Source organism: Labrus bergylta, chromosome 7 (assembly GCF_963930695.1).
Source record: "Labrus bergylta chromosome 7, fLabBer1.1, whole genome shotgun sequence".
Classification (NCBI taxonomy): domain Eukaryota; kingdom Metazoa; phylum Chordata; class Actinopteri; order Labriformes; family Labridae; genus Labrus; species Labrus bergylta.
In genome coordinates, this window is record NC_089201.1 from 2,600,634 (window position 1) to 2,623,465 (window position 22,832).

At 39.9% G+C, this 22,832-nt stretch overlaps 1 protein-coding gene across 8 annotated transcripts in view; it reads left to right on the forward strand.

The window, feature by feature from the left end:
• Positions 1 to 22,832, forward strand: part of mical2b (microtubule associated monooxygenase, calponin and LIM domain containing 2b) — a 61,491-nt gene that overhangs the window by 13,736 nt on the left and 24,923 nt on the right. For all 8 annotated transcript variants that reach the window (XM_065956506.1, XM_065956507.1, XM_065956508.1 and 5 more), the window contains exons 2-13: positions 4,975 to 5,376; positions 7,153 to 7,360; positions 9,195 to 9,311; positions 10,296 to 10,397; positions 11,054 to 11,209; positions 11,304 to 11,404; positions 12,843 to 13,100; positions 13,190 to 13,305; positions 13,595 to 13,721; positions 14,094 to 14,184; positions 16,715 to 16,862; positions 21,062 to 21,261. In XM_065956506.1, coding sequence (XP_065812578.1) covers positions 5,113 to 5,376; positions 7,153 to 7,360; positions 9,195 to 9,311; positions 10,296 to 10,397; positions 11,054 to 11,209; positions 11,304 to 11,404; positions 12,843 to 13,100; positions 13,190 to 13,305; positions 13,595 to 13,721; positions 14,094 to 14,184; positions 16,715 to 16,862; positions 21,062 to 21,261 — 1,888 coding nt within the window. In that variant the 5' untranslated portion in view covers positions 4,975 to 5,112. The remainder of the gene's footprint in view (positions 1 to 4,974; positions 5,377 to 7,152; positions 7,361 to 9,194; positions 9,312 to 10,295; positions 10,398 to 11,053; positions 11,210 to 11,303; positions 11,405 to 12,842; positions 13,101 to 13,189; positions 13,306 to 13,594; positions 13,722 to 14,093; positions 14,185 to 16,714; positions 16,863 to 21,061; positions 21,262 to 22,832) is intronic.

Here is a 22,832-nt window from a genome sequence, read left to right on the forward strand (position 1 = left end):
ATGCAAACAGATCTGTAGATACTGGAAACCCCCACACCCTCCCACAAAAGTTAGAAAGAAAAGATACTAAGTTAACCACTTCCTGTAGGCTACCAGAAGGCACACAGCCAGATGTGGTTATATATAGTACAGCATCCGCATGTTGTGATCCTTCCCAAAGATCTTTAGCTCTGTTTCTCAGTAGACACTTAACTGTTAGCTGAGCCAAACAGATGTAGGGCAGTCATTCTTTGACCTGATATAAGGAGGGTATTTAAAAAAAAACAAAAAACCTCTTGAATGTCTTTGTCTCCAGCTTATTGTGTCCAGTGGTTTCCTGTTATTTAGAGATGTGGATGAGGCAGAAAGAAAGTTTATTTTGCTATGACAGTCTTCTCTTAACTGTTAAAGCTGTTGAAGCCCCTGTAACCATCAGTTATTGAGTTGGACACATACAGTCAAAGACACCTCGGTCTGTCACAGGTTTTTCTCGTGTAACACTGTGATTTTTTTGCTTCTTTTCTCTTGTTCTCTCTCCCTTTTCCTCACTAATCTATACTGGCCAGGTCATGCTGAGTCTGCTGTGCTCTCCATTGAATGGGTTGAATTATTCAGCATTGCGTGTGTGCGTGTGTGCGTGTGTGCGTGCGTGCGTGCGTGCGTGCGTGCGTGCGTGCGTGCGTGCGTGCGTGCGTGCGTGCGTGCGTGCGTGCGTGTGTGAATGTTTGCAGGCATTTACAGAGGGGTTAATTGTAATTGAGAAGCTTCTGTCTGCAGCCAAACAGTCGGTTTGCAGAGATCTAAGACCCCCTTTGGGCCACTCAAGGACTTACAGGAACGTGTGTGTTTCTTGGTAAGTGTAGTGTGTGTGTGTGTGCAATCAGATATGTGATCTGGAACAAACTAAAGGGCCAGCCAGCTTTAGTCCTTTTGCAGCAAGCTTGTTTCCCTGCCCTGACATACACACTCTTTGCATATAGAGTTCATCCACAAGGTATCAGGTGGTTTTGTTTCGGGTTGTTTTGATGTTGTATTTGTGTGTAAGAGAGAAGAATCCTCGTTCTAGCTCCTTGACAAACGCATGCAGATTACATGGCTGTAATATTACTGAGAAGAATACTCTAGGCTTCCAGTAGGATCAGACATTTAACTGTGACAGCGAGATACCTGCAGTAAGTTTGGCAACAGATTCAAATAATGTAATAAGTCTGTTATTTAGAAGAGTTTGGAATACAAAAAGAATCTGAGTCCTCTCAACCACTGTCTCCAATCCAACACAATGCCACCTAAAATAGACAAGAAGTGTCTCATCTGCAATGTATTGAGAATGGTTGAGTTTCTCCCTTCAGATGATGAAGGCACTATACAGCGTTGTTTGTTTTTGGTTGACATGCCAACCAAGTGTTACTTAAACCATTGGCATTGTATCTGTGGATTGGCATAACAGGAAAGTGGTCCTCGTTTCCAAAGGAGGGGACCAGAAGATGTCCTTGGGGATTCTCACTGCTTGTTCTCAAAATCAACATCTGATGACTAGTATGCCTCTTGGGCGCTTCTGTCTGGAGGTGTTTTGGGCATGGTCAACTGGGAGGAGATGCCGGAGTAAACCTAGAGCTTGCTGTAGGGAATATCCCCTTTGAAAATGCATTGGCATCCCCCTGGAAAAGCTAGAAAATGATGCTGGGGAGAGGGATGTCTGGGTTGTCTGTAATATATTAATGGATGCATTTTTTCAAAAGTGAATCAAATCCACAATTAAACTTGCATTAGCCCAGTTATATTGTTGCAGGATTGTAGGCAGTTCATCTGAGTTTGCCCATTTTTGCCAGTATTTTGGGGACTTTGAGAAAGCTTTCAACCATGCCCAGCCTGAGAATCTTGCTGTGGGTATGTAGAAGTAGGGATCACAGGTTCCATCCAGTCCTGGGATCAACTAAGTTACATCTATGTCTACATTTTTTGGATAAAGTTGAATAAACATTTCTAGAGGGGGTTTGACTTCGCCACCAATTCACATGGTCAAGTCACATGTTGTCAGAATCTCCAATGCTTAGACCACGGTTCTCTAATGAAATCCAATGAATTCCTCCCTATTGGTTGGGTGCAAGTTGCAGCCCGCAGATGAAGACTTGAACTATCCTGTAGCCATTTTTCACAAAAAGGATAACATGGAACATCAGATGGTCAGGCTGATTGAAAAGTGGTAATGCCAGGGTTACACAGGACCAAAACCGATACGGGGTAACTCACGAGGAACCCATTACATAATGTGCTTTGGATAGTGGATGCAAGCAGCTGAAATGGGATTCGTCTGTTTTTTGGCTGGGCTTGTCTAATAAGGGTAAGACCCCGGGGTACAGTATTAGCCATTCACACCTTGTATTATCAAAAATGTTCCCTTGGTTGGCTGAGCTTGACCTACTGGAGAAAGATCCTGCAGTATGTTACTAGCCATCCAGACCTTCTTGTTATGGACATGAGTCTCCTCAGTAGGTTGGATGTTGACCTTGAAAGGGGCAACTAGATATCTTGCTTTACATGCTGTACCACATCCCAACCCCCTGACAACCGGATAAGCTGCATTTACTAAAGTGTCAACTCTGACCCTCGGCCTTTTGGTGCACATCATTCTCAATATTCTCCTTTCATGAATACAAAGGCAGAAAAGGTTATGTTGGCTTATTGTCGAGAATGTGTTGTTTCTTGTAGCCTCTCTTGTAAGAGAGGAGTGGCATAAAAGCTTATCAAGAGGTACCAGAGGTTGCATTAGTCCTAGTTGCAAGTGTATTTAACAGTGGGTGGATTTCTTCACTGGTGCATTGCTGTTGGTCTGTGAATTGGAAGTCTGACTGCTTTGTCTGTATTTCTTCAGCCACATCGTTTGAGCTCCCCCTATGACTGCTCAACTGAACCCCTCCAAATGTGCACTGAGTCATAATCCTATCAGGCATTCAGCTGAGCTAGAGGAGGAAATATCTTTGTTGTAGAGAAAAAACATGTAAGCTTGATTAGTGACTGTTTGAACCCTGCAGGCTTGTTGTTGTTAGCACAGGATATATTTCATGACAGGGAGGTAAATGGTCCAGGCAGTATATGTTCCTGTGTGCCTCATACAGAATGCAGGACATTGACACTTGAACTATATGAGGCGACGCAATGACCTGTACAGTTTATTTTCAGTGGTGTGCCAACATTCCTTCCATTTTGTAATGTGACCGCTCATTTACAAGATTTTAAACTTTTCCACCAGAAAGTTTAGATCCTTGTGATTTGTAGAAGACATTACTATCAATGCAGGCCAGGTCATTGTGTTTCAGTATGATACAAAGTAGAACTAGATTGTAATCCTTTTCATGACAACCTTTTAATACTTAAAAACTTTTAAGCAAATGTCAAAATGATGTGTTAAAAGCACTTCATAATAAACTGTTGTTTTTTTACAGATGTGAGCTTGCAAAGTAAGTGTTGGGAAAACATTGCTTAATGAGGAGCAAATCTGCTTCTTTAGCCTGTTACGTGTTTTCCAGGTGATACACTAAAAGTTTCTCAGAGCCTTTTCCCTGAAAACATTTCCCTGGTTGCAGTGAGACCAATGAGAGGACATGGAATGAAAACAGAAATGTTTTTGGCTGTTAAACCGATGAAAATATTTATATATCTTTAAAGCATTACGGTAAGATCTGGATTATATGTCTGGTTCATAAGACCCAGTCAGTTTTTGGGGTTTCCCTGTGGGAACAAGGTTTAAACTGTCTTTCTGCATGATGGTTTCCATTGTGTTCAGCCAAGTCCACAGTGTGTAGTCTCTGTGCAGCTTTGTAACTCTTTCTAGTACCAAATGTTTTCACCATGTGGAGTTTGAAATCCTAATAACTACTGGTATGAGCTCTCAGTCTGTTGTAACGTTGATAGTTGTGAGGTACGGACCCATGTGATGTGGCGTGTACTGAGTTATGATAGCAACTGCAGTTGTGGTCATGGTGGACACGTCTCCTCATAAATACAGGTAAATAGGTTGCATGGGTTTAGAGAACGCAGTCCACTTTGTAGATGAAAGAACGGTAATAAATGCTCTTATACACTGGACTTTACAATCATATGTTTTTATCATGTGCAAAACAAATATACAAGTATGCACATCTGAGGGTTAGAAAGGTTAATGTAGTCTCAAAGATGTATTCATTAATATTCTACACTAACTAACATCACCATTGTCAACACAGAAAAGCAATGAACAGTTTTTGACTTTCAATTGTTATTAACTTTCACCTTTAAAAAAAAAACTTAGCAAAGTACATCAAAAGTAACAACCAACATACTTTGATTTTATTTTATTTTTATTTTTGAGTATTTTACTAAATAATTCAAATGAAATGCTATAAACTGTCGGATAAAAGTACAAATAGACAAGCCCCTGTGTTGTTTTAGGCTTAAAAATAACCAAATGACTTTTTCTTGTTAACATCTTTGTTTTAAACATTTTCCTGAGATTTCTATTGGTGTTCTCTAATCTACACACTGAATACATTACTTAACTCACAAAACCTTTACAGAGTGCACTGTCTCTAGTCTTCTATTCAATAAATCTATCTCAACGTTGAATCCATTCCAGGGATGAGCTAGTGACTAGATCTAGTGATGCTTTTATTTTTCTTGCGGTCCAATTAAAGACACGATCTGTGATTGTGTCAATCAGTTCTTTAGCCTCTGTGCTGTCTCTTGCAAACTTTCTACAGTTTACAAATGCCTGTTAAATCGGCACTACAATACTCTCTTGACTTGGTGCTGATGCTGGCGGCTACTGCTGCTTGGTCTTCCTTTAATATGTCTTACTTGTTATGACGACTCTTCAGGTGTATAAGATTGTGTTACAACTTGAAGATGTTTTTATTCCCCTTGCAATCTTTGCGGCAAAAGCTTTGCTTTACCTGATTATATTTGAGCTCAGGGCTCTGGATTATTATGTCTCTAAAAATCTTTTATTCTTTCCTTCAGAACAACGTAAGCATGGCAGCAGCCACTACATGACTGGAGTGTAGAAGTGACAGTGTGGAAGGATTTATCAACAGAAGGAGGAGAGGAAGAGGAGAGCGAGTGTTAAAGGAGACCGGACACTTCTTGCCATCAGAGGAGATGGGTGAGACGGAGGATGAGCGTACAGCGCAGGCCAGTGTGCTCTTTGAAAACTTTGTTCAAGCTTCCACCTGTAAAGGGACTCTGCAGGCCTTCAGCATCCTCTGCAGGCAGCTCCAACTGGATCCTCTGGACTACAGTAACTTCTACAGTTCACTGAAAGCTGCAGTCAGCACCTGGAAGGTCAAGGCCCTTTGGACCAAACTGGACAAAAGGGCACAACAGAAGGTGTACAACCAGAACAAAGCATGCAAAGACAACAGGGTAAGACCAACTGTGATTTACCTGTACAGGAGTAAGAGGCTACTTGTAGACCAAATGATTGTTTTATGAAGTATCTTAGCAGTCTAGTGATGTTTGAAATTCATCTGTACATCTCTAGAATGTGAAACACATTCAAATAGGGTAGAATTACTGTAATGGAAGGGACTTATCCAGGGTTGTTTGATAGACTTTTAAAGGTGGGTGTCTAACTGCTTACCTGCTATAATAATAAAGTTTTTCTTTTCTATTATGTAGAGCGAAAAAGCTATTGGAATTAGAAAGTATGCCGATAATCTTAGCTTGTTATCTTTGGTAACAGCCAACAAGCATCAATACTTTTCTCTGTTTAGTACTTTGAAATGTTCAATTATTCAATATATTTGAACTGTCAAGACAGTTTGTAATAGGTCAAATTTCCATTTCAACAACACCAAGTGTTCCTATGATTGGATTCCATCTGAGTATTTTTCCATGAGATTTCTCACTTTTGCATGGTGGTGTTTTTACTGTTAATCATGACTGCAAAATGAAGGCTCTGTAGGTTCTTTGGTAGAAGGAGGAACTTTGAGCAGATCTGATTCCCTGTAGGAAAGACTGTATCTTTGCTTAAGTTGTTTTAAGCTCAGTTTCACTCTTAACAACTGAATATAGACATTTTACTATGGGAGCTCAGCTACAATGCAACACAAGAAGGCTGAACTTTTAACATGGAAAATCATCTCCTAATGTGTCTGTGTGAAAAAAGAAAATTGAACAGAGCAAAAAAGGTTTTAGGTGATGGTTATTCAGGTCACAACCATTCATTTACATCAGAATTAATTAAGACTTTCGATACTTACTTACTTGTACTTAAAGCCGTTAATACTTTCTCTTTTGCCTAATTTGTGTAGATACAAACATCATATCGTCAGAGAGTAGTATGTGACTTAAGTTCTTCATTTGATTCTTCTTGTATGTGTTATTTTATCTGTCTAACTGCCAGAGCATGTATGTCTAAGGATAATAAGCAGCCCATGTTGCTAAGTTGAAAATGACCTCATGCTAAAGGAAATGATAAGATGTCCAGAAGGGAAAAGAGGCCACAGACTTGCAGGGGGAAGATTAACAGAAATGGGTTGGGCTGAGGGTTGGCCAAACATAACAGAAATATCCACATTTTTTTCAGTAGAAACTGCTGTTCAGAAGAAAAAATCTGGCACTATAGCAGGATGGGAGCTCTGTAACTCACATTTTAAATCACTCTCTATATCTCTTGTTCTGCTGGAAGATGCCAAAATATGTTCTCTCCAAAGTGATATAAGTCATTATATAGTCATTTCATAGCTACTTGGTTTGCCTATAACCTTTATTTGTAAAACGCAACACAGCACATTGACATAGAAGTGGGACCGTAACTGTTCATAGCGGATCCTTTTTACTTTTTCGATGAAGCTTTGTTCACATTTCAGTGTGATGATATCAAACAGCAGATAAAGCACCAGCAACATGAATTCAACAAGAGCTCAGAATTAACATCACTCAAACTATAAGATATGACCCACACCTACTTGAATAACTGTTTGGATATACATAAATCACATAATCATCGACATAAATCATGTTCTTAAGGGTTTATTAAAAAGTGAAAAATGTGCATCAAATTGAATCATGAAGGCCACTGTTCACTTTTTAAAACAAGAGTTAAAAGGTAGCTCCTTCATTAGATTGATCTCTCCCTGTGTGTCCCTTTTGATGATTACAGCCCATTCAGCCTTCCCTCTGCCTCTTTTTTTCCAGTGTCTGATCATCGGTGGGGGTCCATGTGGTCTGCGGACAGCCATTGAGCTGGCCCTGTTGGGCTGTAAGGTGGTTGTGATCGAGAAGAGAGACAGCTTCTCCAGAAACAATGTGCTTCATCTCTGGCCCTTCACCATCCATGACCTCAGGGGCCTCGGTGCCAAGAAGTTCTATGGAAAGTTCTGTGCTGGCTCCATCGACCACATCAGTAAGTCCAAACCTGTGATGGGAAATTAAACTGAAAGTAAATATTAACAACGGACATCTTCAAAACTTCAATTTAAATGGCTATGTCAAATAAAATTACCACAATATCTGCAGTCCTTTCATCTTTCAAAAATATGAATAATCATATAGACTTTAATATTTAAATAGTGCAGCCCTTCTCTGTACTATTTTTTTTGTGTGTGTGTGTGTGTGTGTGTGTGTGTGTGTGTGTGTGTGTGTGTGTGTGTGTGTGTGTGTGTGTGTGTGTGTGTGTGTGTGTGTGTGTGTGTGTGTGTGTGTGTGTGTGTGTGTGTGTGTGTGTGTGTGTGTGTGTGTGTGTGTGTGTGTGTGTGTGTGTGTGTGTGTGTGTGTGTGTGTGTGTGTGTGTGTGTGTGTGTGTGTGTGTGTGTGTGTGTGTGTGTGTGTGTGTGTGTGTGTGTGTGTGTGTGTGTGTGTGTGTGTGTGTGTGTGTGTGTGCGCGCTCCCTTCTGGGAACTTTCTGTTGGCACTTCATTCTATCCAGTTTTAGTAACGATGTCATGAATATCTCCTCTCAGCGATGAACTCTTCTGTGTGTGACTCTTACTATAACTCACATCCAAAAATACATGCATCTTTTAGTTTGACTTACACTATTTCTTTATCCAGTTTAAATACTTATCATCAACTCTGTTATGTTATTAACTCTGTGATTGACTAGGACCAGGGTTTACCCCCCCCCCCCCCCCCCCCCCCCACACACTGACGGCTGGAATTGTCTCCAGACCCTGAACAGGATAAGCAGTATAGATAATGGATGATTACTGTATATGTTATGTATGACTGAGAATTCAAATTGAAGATATATTTTTTTCACATATGTTCAAAACAATATATTTACAAGGGGTTTGCTGGCACACCTGCTAGTGTTCAGAATTTGCACGTCCGTAGTCTTAAGGCTTCCATGTAACATAAAAACTCCTAACTTTTGCTTTTTGTTTGATAGGACAGCTGTAGTGGAAAAACATGTCCTTATGAGCGACACACTAGGAGTTGAACATTTGACCAGATCAAAAAACACTGAAGCTGGAGCGCCTGCTCTACCGACTGAGCTAAAGCAGCTCCTGTGTTGGCCACAGAAGTCCTGTAGCACAACCAAGGCTTATTTTTCCCTGGCTTTGTACAAGTGAATTCATTTTACCACAAACACAATAAGTTGGACTTTGATCAACATATGCCTCTTCATTTGATAAAGATAAACTTTATTGGTCCTCCATTGGGGGAAATTTCTCTGTTACAACAGCTCAAAAACAGTAGTATAATTAGTAAAAATAGTTAAAAAACTAAATATTTACATTAAATAAAGCAATAAATTACAATAGACCTAAAATAATACTAGGCATATACTATAAACACTTTCACTTGTAGAAAGAAAGAGGACAGTTCTTAGTAAAAACAACACACACAGTGTAGAATTACTGATTACTGAACATTATTAGAGTCAGGTGGTTGTACTGTTGAACAGTCTGATCACTCAGTCTCAGCCAGTAAACTGACTGTATTATATAAACTACTGTAGGCAAACTTCCATTGCTATTAAATGAAACGTACTCTTTAAAAAGCCACCATCACTTCTATTTATAGCTTTGTGATAAGATTACAGGAGGTTACATATGATACAGTAAAGCAGTAGAATAGGCTGGTAGCTACATAACACTATTATTACCATGAGCAAGGTGATTAATAACTGTTTCTGTCTTGAAGTATTGTGCCCATTAAACTCATATAGAGAGCTTTCTTTGTCCTTTTTGAATATTAAATCCCTTAATGTGTGTATTTGTCTGTATCCTCTCCAGGCATCCGCAATCTCCAGCTGATGCTGCTGAAAGTAAGTCTAATTCTGGGAGTGGAGATTCACGTCAATGTGGAGTTTGTTAAACTTTTGGAGCCGCCAGCGGAGCAGACTGACGACAGTGAGTCTGCACGTGTGTGTGTGTGCTATAATCTGTGTTAAAGGGTTGTGAGTGGCAGGGACACCCAGGGACACCTTTGCATGTCTTTGCTATGTATGGATAGGTCTCGGCTCACAAAAGACATACATAGAGTGGACTGTGTGGTCTATTCACAGAGTCTGCTGGTAGCAACACTTCAGCTGTACTTTAAATGAATCTCCCCAACATGCCAAATGTCTTTTGTCATTTGGAGATATGAGACGATAATGATGATAACATGTCCCTGCCCTCCCCTCCTCCTCCCACATAACCCAGACTCTCATCAGCCCCACAGTCAGTAAAACATCAAAGTAATGTGAATGCTGAAACTGTTCTTTATGTGTTACATTAACGCCCACTGGACTTTAAAAATGTATTTTCCTTACATGCACTCTGTGAGTAGTTACATACACTAAGATTTTTTTTTCATAGTCCACTACACAGCTCCTACATTGCACCTTTTGTACATTTTGTGTTTTTTATCTTTATATTTTACATTTATAAATTCTATTTTATATATTGTAATATCTTCTTATACTGTATTATTGAAGTTGTTGCTAGTTCTGCTTTATTTCCTTATGTGTTTAGCACCAATACACCAAGTCAAATTCCTTGTATGTGTAAATGTACTTGGCAATAAACCAGATTCTGATTCTGATATGTCGACGTAAAGACAGAGAATCATACTTAAGCTGCTGTGTGGCAGGTGATGAACAACAAGATACACCTCAAGTGGTCAAAAAAAGGAAACCAATTGTGAATCGATCAGCACCTCAACAAAGTGTGAATGAAACTATCTTTGCTAAATGTTGCTTAGAGCTCATGATGGACTCATGTTGGGTCTTTGTAGATAATATAACAAAGAGTATGAATAATCAACTCGATTGATTGAGATCAGATGAATGTTATGGTATGAAAGTTATCTCATTAAAGTTAGTTCTTCTATTTTGATGTGCTCTTTCTTAGGTCCTGGTTGGCGAGCAGAAGTTCATCCCTCCAGCCATGTGGTCTCAGACTTTGATTTTGATGTTATAATCGGAGCTGACGGACGGAAGAACACCTTAGATGGTAAGACGGAAGGAAACTCTTAACGGGCGACCACAGTTGCGAGTGGTGCTGTGGGGTGAAATGGGCCATTTATGTTGAAATGAGTCCTCAAAAAGGGTTTGTTCCTGACCCACATTTTTTCCATTAAAGGAGGGAGGTGTCGTCAGGCTGCTTCCAGTCAGTGGCTAAAGCATTTCCTGTTGACATGGGAGCTTGATAGTGTGTGTGTGTGGTCAGCTGTGGGTAGTGTGTGTGCAGGTTTATGAACTGTTATAGAGCTGTGTTAGCTTTCTCTGTGTGCATATTTATTATGTGTTCATCTGAAAATATGCACATTAAGTAGGTTATTCACTTTTTTGGAAAACGTCGGTGCATATTGTTATTTTAGTGCCAAGAATGTCTCTTAATCTGTAGACCAACAGCAGCCAGGAGGGTTACATTTGTTTATCTCTTTAGATGCTTTTTGAATGTCCTATCCACAGCTCTTGGGCTCCAGAGTTGCTCCCACTGCTTTGTAGGCGGAGTGTGAATGTGTATGAATGAATTAGTCATCACTTTACATAGCAGCCTCTGTTATCAGGGTGTGAGTGGGTTGATGTGACGTTAGCTGTAAAAGACTAGACGTTTTCCCTCTGAATGTTGTTTTATTTCGAATGTTTTCTTTGTTTTGCCTGCAGGTTTTAGTCGCAAAGAGTTTCGAGGGAAATTGGCCATCGCCATCACGGCTAACTTTGTCAACAGGAACACCACAGCAGAGGCCAAAGTGGAGGAGATCAGTGGGGTGGCCTTCATCTTTAACCAGAAGTTCTTCCTGGAACTCAAGGATGAGACGGGTAAGCAATAGCAGTGTTCTGTTTACTTCCCCCACTTTGAAGCTTCCTCTAAAAGTTATTACACCCTCTCATGTCCATTTTCTAATCTTTGTAGGAATAGACCTGGAGAATATAGTTTACTACAAAGACAACACCCACTACTTTGTCATGACGGCCAAGAAGCTGAGTCTGCTGGACAAAGGGGTCATCATAAATGTAAGCACACACACACACACACACACACACACACACACACACTGGTTGCTATAATTACAACTTGGTCTCAGAGCAGATAGTGAAAGTGTTTTCTGGGTACATTGGAATGTGTGTGTTCACGAGTGCAGTGAGCAGCTGATTGATGGGTCTCCACTGAGGATTATAATGAACAGGACCTTTAATTAAATACTTTCCTCCCCTGTGCTGTACTTCTCCAGTGCCCTCCTATACGGGTAAGGGTCAGGACATTTGTCAGTTTTCCAAGGCAGTCCACACAATTTAATTTGCTTTGCGGTGATTACACACACACACACACACACACACACCACTTGAATATACTGGCATTCCAGTGGCATACATGTGCAGACTGCCTCTTTCTTTCTCTCTCTCCCTCTCACACTTGTGCACACACACACAGGTGCTGAAACCCTGCCTCGCTGTGTCCTCAGTGGTCTCCCTCTCGTCTTACATTGCCTTACAGTGCAGAGTGATTGCGACACTCTCAGCTGTGTGAGAGTTTGCTCACAGAGCCTCAGAGGCCTCATCACTTTGGATATCTGACTTATTCAGCAAGTGAACCACTTTGTGTTGACATTATAGTCCTCTAGGAGTGAAACTCAGGATACTAAAGTCACAACTTAAAATATGAGAAATAGGGTTTGTGCTGATTAATTCCAATATGTGTTACTTTATTTTTTGTCTTTGTTACTGCCCTGGTTTTTAGGATGTTTTATTTTGGTGATGATAACATATCACACCTCCAAAAAAACAAGTACCAGTTATTTCCTGGGAGACTCAATAGGAAAGGAAATCAATCCTTTTGTGATTAATTTTGTATTGATTTTCATATTTAGGCAACATATACATACATACATACATATCACATGTCTGAGAAAGGAAATCATATCTTGCATGGGGGGCATTTCTTAGACTTGTCACTCACTGTTGTATTCACACATAAACACATTACTGTCTAATGATGTGCTACTTGTATGGCTGAATAAAACTGAATCAATTCAGTTTTTAAATTCCCTGTAATGATGGAATCCAAATCAGGGAGCCCCGAGACCCAAAGCCAAATTAAAATTTAAATCAGAAGTCCCTTTTTTTTATCTTTAGCACCCTAGGAAAAAAAACAGATAAACTTTGAATTTCCATTTAATTTATTAAAAAATATTTAGCACGACAGAAATATCTGTTGCCAAGCAAAGAGAATAAAACAATCAACCTGGGAGGTGGCACCTGGGAGCATCTTTCTGTCTTTTATTGTTTTTTTGTTTCTTGTGTTTTTGGGGGAAAGACACATTAACATTATGTGCAAGAACCACTCTAAACACTTTCAGCTAAAGTATTGTAGATCACTTAACATAATGTTAATTATGGAGAGAAAAAGTCTCGGTCCTGGTGGAGTGCAGTTTCTAAATATTTTCTTCCACAGGATTACATGGAAACGGAGCGGCTGCTGAGCCTGGACAATGTCAACCAGGAAGCGTTGCTCTCCTACGCCCGTGAAGCAGCTGATTTTGGAACAAACTACCAGCTGCCATCGCTGGACTACGCCATCAACCACTATGGACAACCAGATGTTGCCATGTTCGACTTTACCAGCATGTACGCCTCAGAGAATGCCGCCTTGATCCGGGAGAAACATGGACATCAGCTGGTGGTTGCACTGGTGGGAGATAGTCTGCTTGAGGTACAATAAGGAGGGACAGAGGGTGTTGTGTTCTTCTCATGTCAGACTGTGTGTGATGTTCTTACTTACATCATGTTCTCTGCTTGCAGCCCTTCTGGCCGATGGGTACTGGTTGTGCTCGGGGCTTTCTCGCAGCCTTTGACACTGCTTGGATGGTGAAGGGCTGGACACAAGGCAAGAGTCCTCTGGAGACACTGGCTGAGAGGTGTGTGGGTTTGAATGCAGCATACTGTAACTTTAGAGTTGTCTGTGCTCTCTGTTTATTTCCCTTTTGATATTTAAGAGTGATGAAGAGCGACACTCACAGACAGTTAGTGAATAAGCATCAATCCCAAAAGGTGAGAGAGGTTTTTAGTTTACATTGTTTATAGCAACCTTTTTGTACCCTCAGCTTTTCCCAGTGTTTCCTGTCTTCAGACAGATCAAAGGGTCAAAGTGATCTCAGATCTTTCTATGAAGAACCAGCCGGTTATATCTGCTTTGCTGTTCCTCAGGGAGAGTCTCTACCGGCTGCTGCCTCAGACCACCACAGAGAACATCAGTAAAAACTTTGAACAGTACTCCATTGATCCTGGCACCCGCTACCCCAACCTCAACTCCAGCTGTGTACGCCCACATCAGGTCAGTCCCACACTTACATGATTAAAAACAACTTTTTATTATAGAATATTTCTACATAAAGTGACCAAGTTGTGCTAAGGGAAAAAAATGAGAATACAATCAAACGCAGAAGCCCAATCATTTACAGAAGGTGTTTAATGAAAAGCTAATTGAATATAAACAATGAAGATATATTTATTTCATGAAGCTTCATGACATCAGAATAAAATGTTTTAATCCAGTTTATGTGTTGGGGAACTTTTTTTACATTCAGTTCTGTGATTGGTGAATTATTTTCTATGTAAACTATTTTAAAACCTTTTTGAAAGCTGATAAGGATATGTTCTCTTCTTCTGTCTTTCCCTCCTATTATTTTATTTTTCTTTCTTTCAGGTGCGTCATCTGTTCATTGATGGCCAGGAGTCCTTGTGCCAGCTGGAAGTAGGAGGACCTCTACGTAGATCTGTGAACTTATCCAGAAGAGGTGAGATGAGGATTTTGTCCTGGCGGCTGACATGTTTGATGCCACAGGGTGTTTAAACACTAACATCCTAAAGTAATAATGATGATAAATGAATGATAATAATGATATGAAAGATGAGGATTTTATTAGTTTTCATAATAATTGTTATAATAATAAGAACAGCAATAGTAAGTAGAGATGCACCGATACCACTTTTTTGCAAACCAAGTACAAGTACTTACATTTGGGTACTCACCGATACCGAGTACTGTTACGAGTACTTACTGCCCTGATCCACATCTGTTTTTTGGTCAAAAGTCTCTGAAGCACGGTCACAGCAGGAATTACATCTGATGCTAAAGCATCGGACGAGCTCACTTTTTGGGTTAACTCCTCAAATGGAGCCAAAACAGACCAAGTTTTTTCCAGAAATGTGCGCTGTAAGATTGTCGGGGATTTCATATTCGGAGCCAAATATTCCCAGGGCCCGCTTCTGCTCGGTGAGAGACTGTAGCATGTAGTACGTGCTATTCCAGCGTGTCTGCACGCCTTGTTGGAGTCTTCTTACGGGCAGCTCAATGTCTTCCAGGCGGGAGTAGGCTAATGCCGAATGCTTACACTGTCCAACAATTTTACGTCCGACTGACACCGCGTCAGCTACACTCCTCTGAGCCAAAAGTCCTTCGTTAACAGCTAGCTTTAGCGTGTGAGCCACGCACAGAAGGCTGGGGAGTGCAAAGTTTGCGGCACATTATAGTCCATGAGGATTGCTGCCAACATCCCAAATGTGACATCACTCTTCTTCCAAAGCTCCCTCTTATGTTGTAATGGTAATCTGATGAGCCTATGAGTCACCGCTGAGATAAGAGGCATGCAAAGCCCATTAACACTTTATGAAAGTGTTCCTTCATGTTCTTCACAACTTAATTTAAGAGGCTGCAAATGTTGATGGAACTGTCTCAACCCTGAGTCAATGTGGCATGACCAGCCATGCTGTTTGAAAATTAACTCTTGAAAATGGCTCACTGGAGAGAAGGCTGACGTCATAGTGAATGCTTGTGTGTCTCTGCTGAGGGGAAACTTAAGCCTTATCTCAGTCAAAGCTGACACACCTCATCACAGACAATACAGCGGGATAACATTTCACCCACATGAGGGTCAGACATGATGCCTCTCACAGACGTGTGCTAACCTGCTCTACTCTGCACCAGCAGGGTTACACTGATAAACAATATGCGGCAGAGGCGCCTAGTGGCTAGTGTGAGCCTTATCTCAGTCACAGCTGAAATAGTGAAAAAGGTTTAGACTCCATAACTTGTATGGAGGCTGTGGTCCTCCAGGCGGTCTCTCCAGGTTCGACTCTGACCCGTGGCTCCTTTCCTGCAGGTCATTTCTCACTCTGTCCCCGATTTCTGCCTCCATCCACTGTCCTCTGAATAAAGTCATAAAAAGCCCAAAAAATAAACCTTTAAACAGCATGTGGCAGACACAGCTGACTAATCTATGGAGGTTTAACCATTAGAGGAACCACTTCATGGACTCACACTTACACCACTCTAAGTCAAGACACACAAGAGACATATTCAGTTCCTACTCTTGTTTTAAACCTTACTTCATGGACGGTTATCATTTTTGTGAAAAACATGTTTTAGAAGTTGTTGTTCAACTGTGTGCCTCCTCAACCAAACCAAACAATAAAATGGTGAAAAAGGTTTAGACATAACTTGCATCCTATTAAAGGCTTAATATGTGATTTTTCACACTTAAATATAATATAAATCAAGTATCTCCTCTGAAAATAACTCTGTGAGTCATGACTGTCTACAATGGGTTTAACACCCGAGTCCCACTGTCTGTGATGCTTTCAGAGTTTTCAGAGTCCTATCTTCACTTTGTTTACATCGTCGGGACGGCCGGCTGACTCCTCCCCTCACGTATAAAAGTTGTTTAATTGAGGGACTAGAGAAAAGAAGAATAACATACTGTACTCACTGCTTAACTGTGTTTCTAGATCACGCTCATTTCAGGTAAATTTACATGCAGTGTGAAGATACCAGCATAATAAAGATCGCTAGCATTAACATGCTAACACAACAATGCAGTGCGAGTTGTTTTGGTTTCATGCTGGTGCTCAAGGGCGACATCTGCTGGATCAAAAAATCACAAAGTCTTTAAACACAATGCACAACTTGTGATTTCAAGCTCTCAGGAATCCATTCCTCTCTTTATTCCTCATTCCTTTCCCTGTACAGGAAAGAAAGACACTACATAACAGATATGCGTTTCTAAAGTTTAGTTTTTTAAAGATTGTAAAAGAAGGACAGTTTGTGCAGAGACCTGAATGTCTGCTCTGTCTCTGACTTTACCGTCATGGGTTACTTTGCTTTAGGCTTGTTGTGAAGTCATTCAAGTTTATCTAGTTACAAGGCTTAAGTGTTACACTGGATTTAAAATCTGTTTTTTTTTAATGACACAAGTTTTATTGTTCAAAGTCAACAGCTTGTCTGCCCCTCAATGATTTCATCGTGGATGTGTTTTTTTTCCTGCACAGACTCTGATGTGCGTCCTGGCCGGCTGCTGACCTGGTGTCAGAAGCAGACTCAAGACTACAGGGGGGTCAACGTCACCAACCTCACATCCTCCTGGAAGAACGGCCTGGCCCTCTGTGCTCTCATACACCGCCAGAGGCCAGACCTCATGTAAGAGCACACACAAGCCAGGCTGCAAACTCATGTCACTGACAGTTATTCAGGTTGGGGTAGTTTTTCTGAGGACTTCTGAGGAGTCATGTCCAGACTGGCTCTATTTGAACTAAGCAGGATAAAATGTATTTTATTGAGGTTGTGTTCAAACAGTCCCTCCCTAATCAAGAATTATAAGATCTCTTTGCAAAAGAGACCTGAGAACGAACAAATAATACATACCAAACCATTATAACAAGTTCATTCGATTAAAAAAAAAAAAACAGTCTAGTGTTCATTTTGGCAGCTATTTTAGATTGAGTCTCAGTCTTAAAATGGAAAGGGCTCATTAGTAGGGCTGTCAGCATTAATTAATGAATCCCTCTAGACACAGTTTGAAAGTGTCTAAGATAATCCTTTATTTATCCCATAACGGGGAAATTTACATGTTGCAGCATATACATTTGTAAAATGTTACAGCAGCAAAGAGCAAAGATTGCAAACAAAAAGTGAACATCGTACAATTTAATAAAAAAAAAGAAAAATTAAGAATGTACAAAAATAGATACTAAAAAATAGATTTAAAAAATGAAAAAATAATAAAAAATAATAAAAAATAAATAAAAAGAACGACCCTGCTGCATCTTTGAATGTCTCATTTCACTTTAAAACACTGAGACAGCTCAGATGACGAGTCCAAAGTAAAATCCACCTCATGACATCAAACACTTCACTGTTTTACTGTTCCTTTTGGTAGTTTTCATTTAGTTTTTGATCAGTAACGTTAATGTTGTAACCTTCGATCAACCAGAAGGTCCTTCATTTTTTTCAAAATAAAACCAGGATTGAATTTAAACAGCAAGTAACATACTCAGTTGAAGACAGCAAAAAAATTCAAAATAAAAGCCTACATTTCTTGTATTTTTAAATGTGACATAATGGTAAATAATAACATTTAATCTATCGACATTCATCTTCATCATGGAGAAACAGTCATCGATGAACATTTATCATCTTATTGTCCTTAAGCAGATTAACACTGAGTCACTCACACATATATTACCAAATTAATTAAATGAAATAAAAGCAAGAAAAGAAGAAGAATGCTAGCTATATTTTTGATCATTCCAGTTGTAAGATACATATCACAGGACTCCAGTCTTCCTCGGGTCAGAGTGTGTTGGAGGAACTTTTAAAGCCAATCAGTTGTGTGATAGGGTGTTAAGTATCCTGAATCCTTAAAGGTTAAGTCATAAGTATTTTAAAGCCCTTTAGATGTCAGTGATAACATAGAACTCAGAGTGGTGAGTGTAATAGCCATCTCAGTATGAATTTAATGGCCTTGTGGTGATGTCCAGCACTTTATTTTATCACACCACTGTAGGCAGTATGGTGGATTTCATATTGTTTTCTTTTTCTTTTCTAGAAGCAGACTTTTGTGCTGGATATACAAGATGGTATCACCATCTTTAACAAACGAGTGCATCACAGTTTTGTTCCAAGTTTCCTGTGAAAAGCTGACACATACACCAGAGTGATTGTGATGAATCTAACAGCTGAGTCATCGCTTTCAAAAACAGGATGTCAAACAGTCCACACTGACCTACTTGAGCCAGTCAGACACAAGTGAGACAGCAAATCAAAATGTCGACATGATTGATGGGAATGACATCATTACTTTGAGAGAGCTTATTTAACGGACTCAAACATACTTCACTGACCTCTTTGTTGTTGCAGGTTGTTATGTTCTCTCATATATAACATAATCTGTACTCATACAGAGATGACGTATGATTTGATTTTGTATACTTTTTAGCTATGATGAGTACATTGACTCTTAGTATGGGTGGTCAGTCCACCAGTCTGCTACTAGTTTTAAAATCAAATATCTTATGGCCATTCAAATACCTGTTTCAATTCATATGGAATTGGCACAAACATTTTGATCTTCGATGAAGAGTTTTTTTTTGGAGGGGGGGGAGAGAGTTGTTTTTGTGATCCCTTCAACTATATGGCTTTTCTTTTTATTTATATATATATATATATATATATGTATATATTTTTTTTTTTTCATTGAAGCAAGTTCAAGACATTCAGTGCAATTGGGATGCAGTCAACATTTTTATTTTTTTTCAAAAACAACTTTCTGGCTTTTCAATGAAAAACTCTCTGTTTAGCAACTTGTTGCTGCTATCTGTCACTTTGTGCTGAACGGGTTCAGTGTAGCAGGTTTTTAGAGTTAGTAAACCTTGACAGCAAAGTGTTTTTTTAAATACTTTATTGCAGGCTGTTTTACTACATTACATGTTGTCATATTTCATCACATATTTTGTTCATCCTGGCACATTTTTATATATAATTTTTTAAACATACAAGAATACATACATGAAATAAAATAAAAATAAATAAAAATCCCAAAAAAAGGTACAAAGAGAAAAAAGATAATTAATTTAAGATTTAGAAAGAAAAAAGAATACTAATAATAAGAAAATAAAACTGTAAATAGAATAGGGCAGGGGGAGGGGGGACAGCAAAGTGTTTGAAGCACAATCTATAAAACAACCCAACCCTGGTTTGTTCAACTGTTGTTGCAAGTCTTTCAAGATTAACCCCCCAAAATCCTGTCCATATCTCTGAACTCTCAGAAATAACCCGTCCAATAAAAGACAACTTACCTCTGAAATAATCCCAAGAAAATAGAAAAGAGTAAAGCCCATAAAGTCCCTGCAATGTTGGCAAACAATTCAGAAGCCCTAAAGTGATCTGAAACAGTAAAAGTCATTTATATGAAGCCTTTCAAGTCTTCAGAGTGCTTCACTTAACGTGTCAACATTCACAAACACATTGAAACTGTGATGTCGGAGGCTGTAATTCAAAGTGCCTTCTCACCAGGGTCCAATCTTATTAGCTCACTCACACTCACTCACAAATTCATATTGGTCCTTTGGAAACTCATTCAAGGCTCACTATGAAGATCATCGATTAGTGCTGAACCATTTTGATCCTCCGCTGCACTGACACTCTGTGCCAGGAGCTACAATATGTGCTGACAAACACTTTCAGGGTCTGTAAGCTAAGACGAGCTGCAGATGAAGGGGAGGCTGCTCTGTAGGTTCTCCCCTGTAATCACTTTCCAACAGTGTCATTTTCTCAATGTCAATATACATATTGATCACAAATATGCTAGTTCAATTCCAAAATCATTGGGTACATTTTTTTTTTTTTTTTTTTTTGTAAAAGTTAAAGGCTTTATATGTGATTTTTTATGATCCAGCAGATGTCGCCCTTGAGCACCAGCAAGAAACCAAAACAACTCGCTCTGTATTGTTGTGTTAGCATGCTAATGCTAGCGATCTTTATGATGCTCGTATCTTCACACTGCATGTAAATTTACCTGAAATGAGCGTGATCTAGAAACACAGTTAAGCAGTGAGTACAGTATGTTATTCTTCTTTTCTCTAGTCCCTCAATTAAACAACTTTTATACACGAGGGGAGGAGTCAGCCGGCCGGCCCGACGATGTAAACAAAGTGAAGATAGGACTCTGAAAACATCACAGACAGTGGGACTCGGGTGTTACACCCATTGTAGACAGTCATGACTCACAGAGTTATTTTCAGAGGATATACTTGATTTATATTATATTTAAGTGTGAAAAATCACATAGAAAGCCTTTAACATAACAAGTACTCATTGTTCTGTTATTCTGTGGTCATATGGTCAGCCTTTCATGTGTACGATTATGTCGGGAGACTTTTTGTCTTGTGATCGTCATGCCAGTAAGAAGATTTTTCTCTGTAGTGCAAAAGCATTGTGGGACATTTTTGTAACAACCTGAATTTCTCTTTTCTTTAGCATACTTAATCACTTACTGAATAAAAACAAACTAGGTCATGTAAATCAGAATCCACCTGCAGTTTTCCTCCTCACCTGACCACACATTACCATCCAGCAGGAAGGTTGAAGCTGTTTCAAGACTTAAAGCTAAACTCCCGCACACCGTCTAACTTACAAACAAACGTAACAGACATAATAAATGTTTGTTTGCAGACAGTGATAGACAGTGTGTGGGTGTTTACCTTTAGTTTTGATGGACACATTGCTCTTCTACGCACCTGCCTCATGAAATGAGTGTGCAAGGGTGTTTTCTATGATGATGTTTCAAGAAACCTCATGAGCATGTAGGCTAACCTTCCCTGCCTTTGGTTTGTCCTCAGTGACTTTGACTCTCTGAACGAGGAGGACATGGCAGAGAACAACCAGTTGGCGTTTGACGTGGCCGAGCGGGAGTTTGGCATCCAGCCAGTGACGAGGGGAAAGGAGATGGCTGCAGAGGCCGAACCAGACAAGCTGCTGATGGTTCTCTACCTCTCCAAGTTCTACGAGACTTTCAGGAACACCACAGGAAACAACAACGGTAAGGTTTCTTCCTGCTTCAGTGTGAAAACTGAATTCAAATGTAGTATTAGTAGCAGGCCCACCCACAAAGATGACTGGGCCCCTGAAAGACTCATGGATGTCTTTCAATAATATCCACAGATGTGTGTTGGATCAGCAGCGTTAGCTCCAGCCTCCTGGCTAACATTAGCCTCCTGGCTAACATTAGCCTCCTCAGCCTGGCTTGGATCAGCTTTGGAGCTGACTGAAAAGCAGGTTATTTGTTGGGGTCAAATGCCCTAGCTGTCTTTCTTTTCTGGCATCCTAACTTTTGCAGGTCAGGTAACTTTTGGCATGGCAATACGCAGTCCATGATGTTCAGTAGTTAATTGAGTGGGTGGTGTCCTGTTGTTTAGAGTCTAATCCTGTGGCCGTCATACCTGTGAATTCTCAGGACTAACTCAAACAGTTTGACAGACTCAACGATCAACTAAAGAGAGCTTGTTCTCCTTCTTGATGAATGTAACATCAGCCTTCAGTAAATCTTTGAATCTAAATGTACAGGAGACACAACAGCAACACAACAGCACTATATACCATAAATTATGGTCTTAAATGTGATACAGTGTAGTGGGTAAATGCCTCCTCTGACTTCCTAACCCCTGTTTCCCAAAGAGGAAGTGATCAGTTTACAAATGTACTCCAGTTTATGAAAAAGTCCCAGTTATATGGAATACTAACAAACAGAAAAAAGGCAACTCCATTTGAGTGGATGCAAATTTTCACCCTAACCGCCTAACATGTGTAACACTATACCTAACCATGAAAGATGTAAAAACAGGATGTCATGTTTTTTTTAACCAAACAGAGAGGGATCATCATTCAGACTCTTCTTCAAAAACTCTACAGCAAGTCATTTTTGAAATAAGAATCCCTGAGGCTCAGGGACTATTTTATCCTTTGGGTGAGCTCGAGTTGCACGTTACACAACCGTGGTCAGGTTAGTCCCTGCCAGAGTCATGACTGGTATGTGTACTATGTCTGTGGAAGCCATATCCAATCACTCCATGGGACTGTGGAGGTTCTCAGCTCCTGTGAACGTCTGTGTCGCCCACACTGCGGTCACTATGGAGCAATCCACACCTCTGAAAGGCTGGGAAAGTGATTCACCTAAAGAGAGACATTTTTACAGCCCATTTGTTGACATTGTACTTCTGTACAAATTAGGAGATTATTTATATGATTGGGAAAACATCTGCTTAATGAGTTTACTAGTGTATTTTATTTTACCTAAATTGTCTTAAGGAATCTTATATTGTTATCCAAAGCTGCAGAAGGGGTTTCTGGTCAGTTTTTTTTAAATGTACGATTACGAGGATGAACCCCCCCTTCAGTGTACTGATGGTTCATCTCTCTATCCATGCCTGCTGTTCTCATGTAGACACTCCTTCAGTTACATTTTATTGGTGTCCAGAGGGAATTGGCGGTTTGTATGCAAGTCTGTAGGCATTTATTTAGAAGCTAAAAGTGTTTTAATAGAAAATATAATGCCATTATCTTTAAACCAGAGATTCAGAGTGGTATCATTTTTAAACCACACTCACACATGAG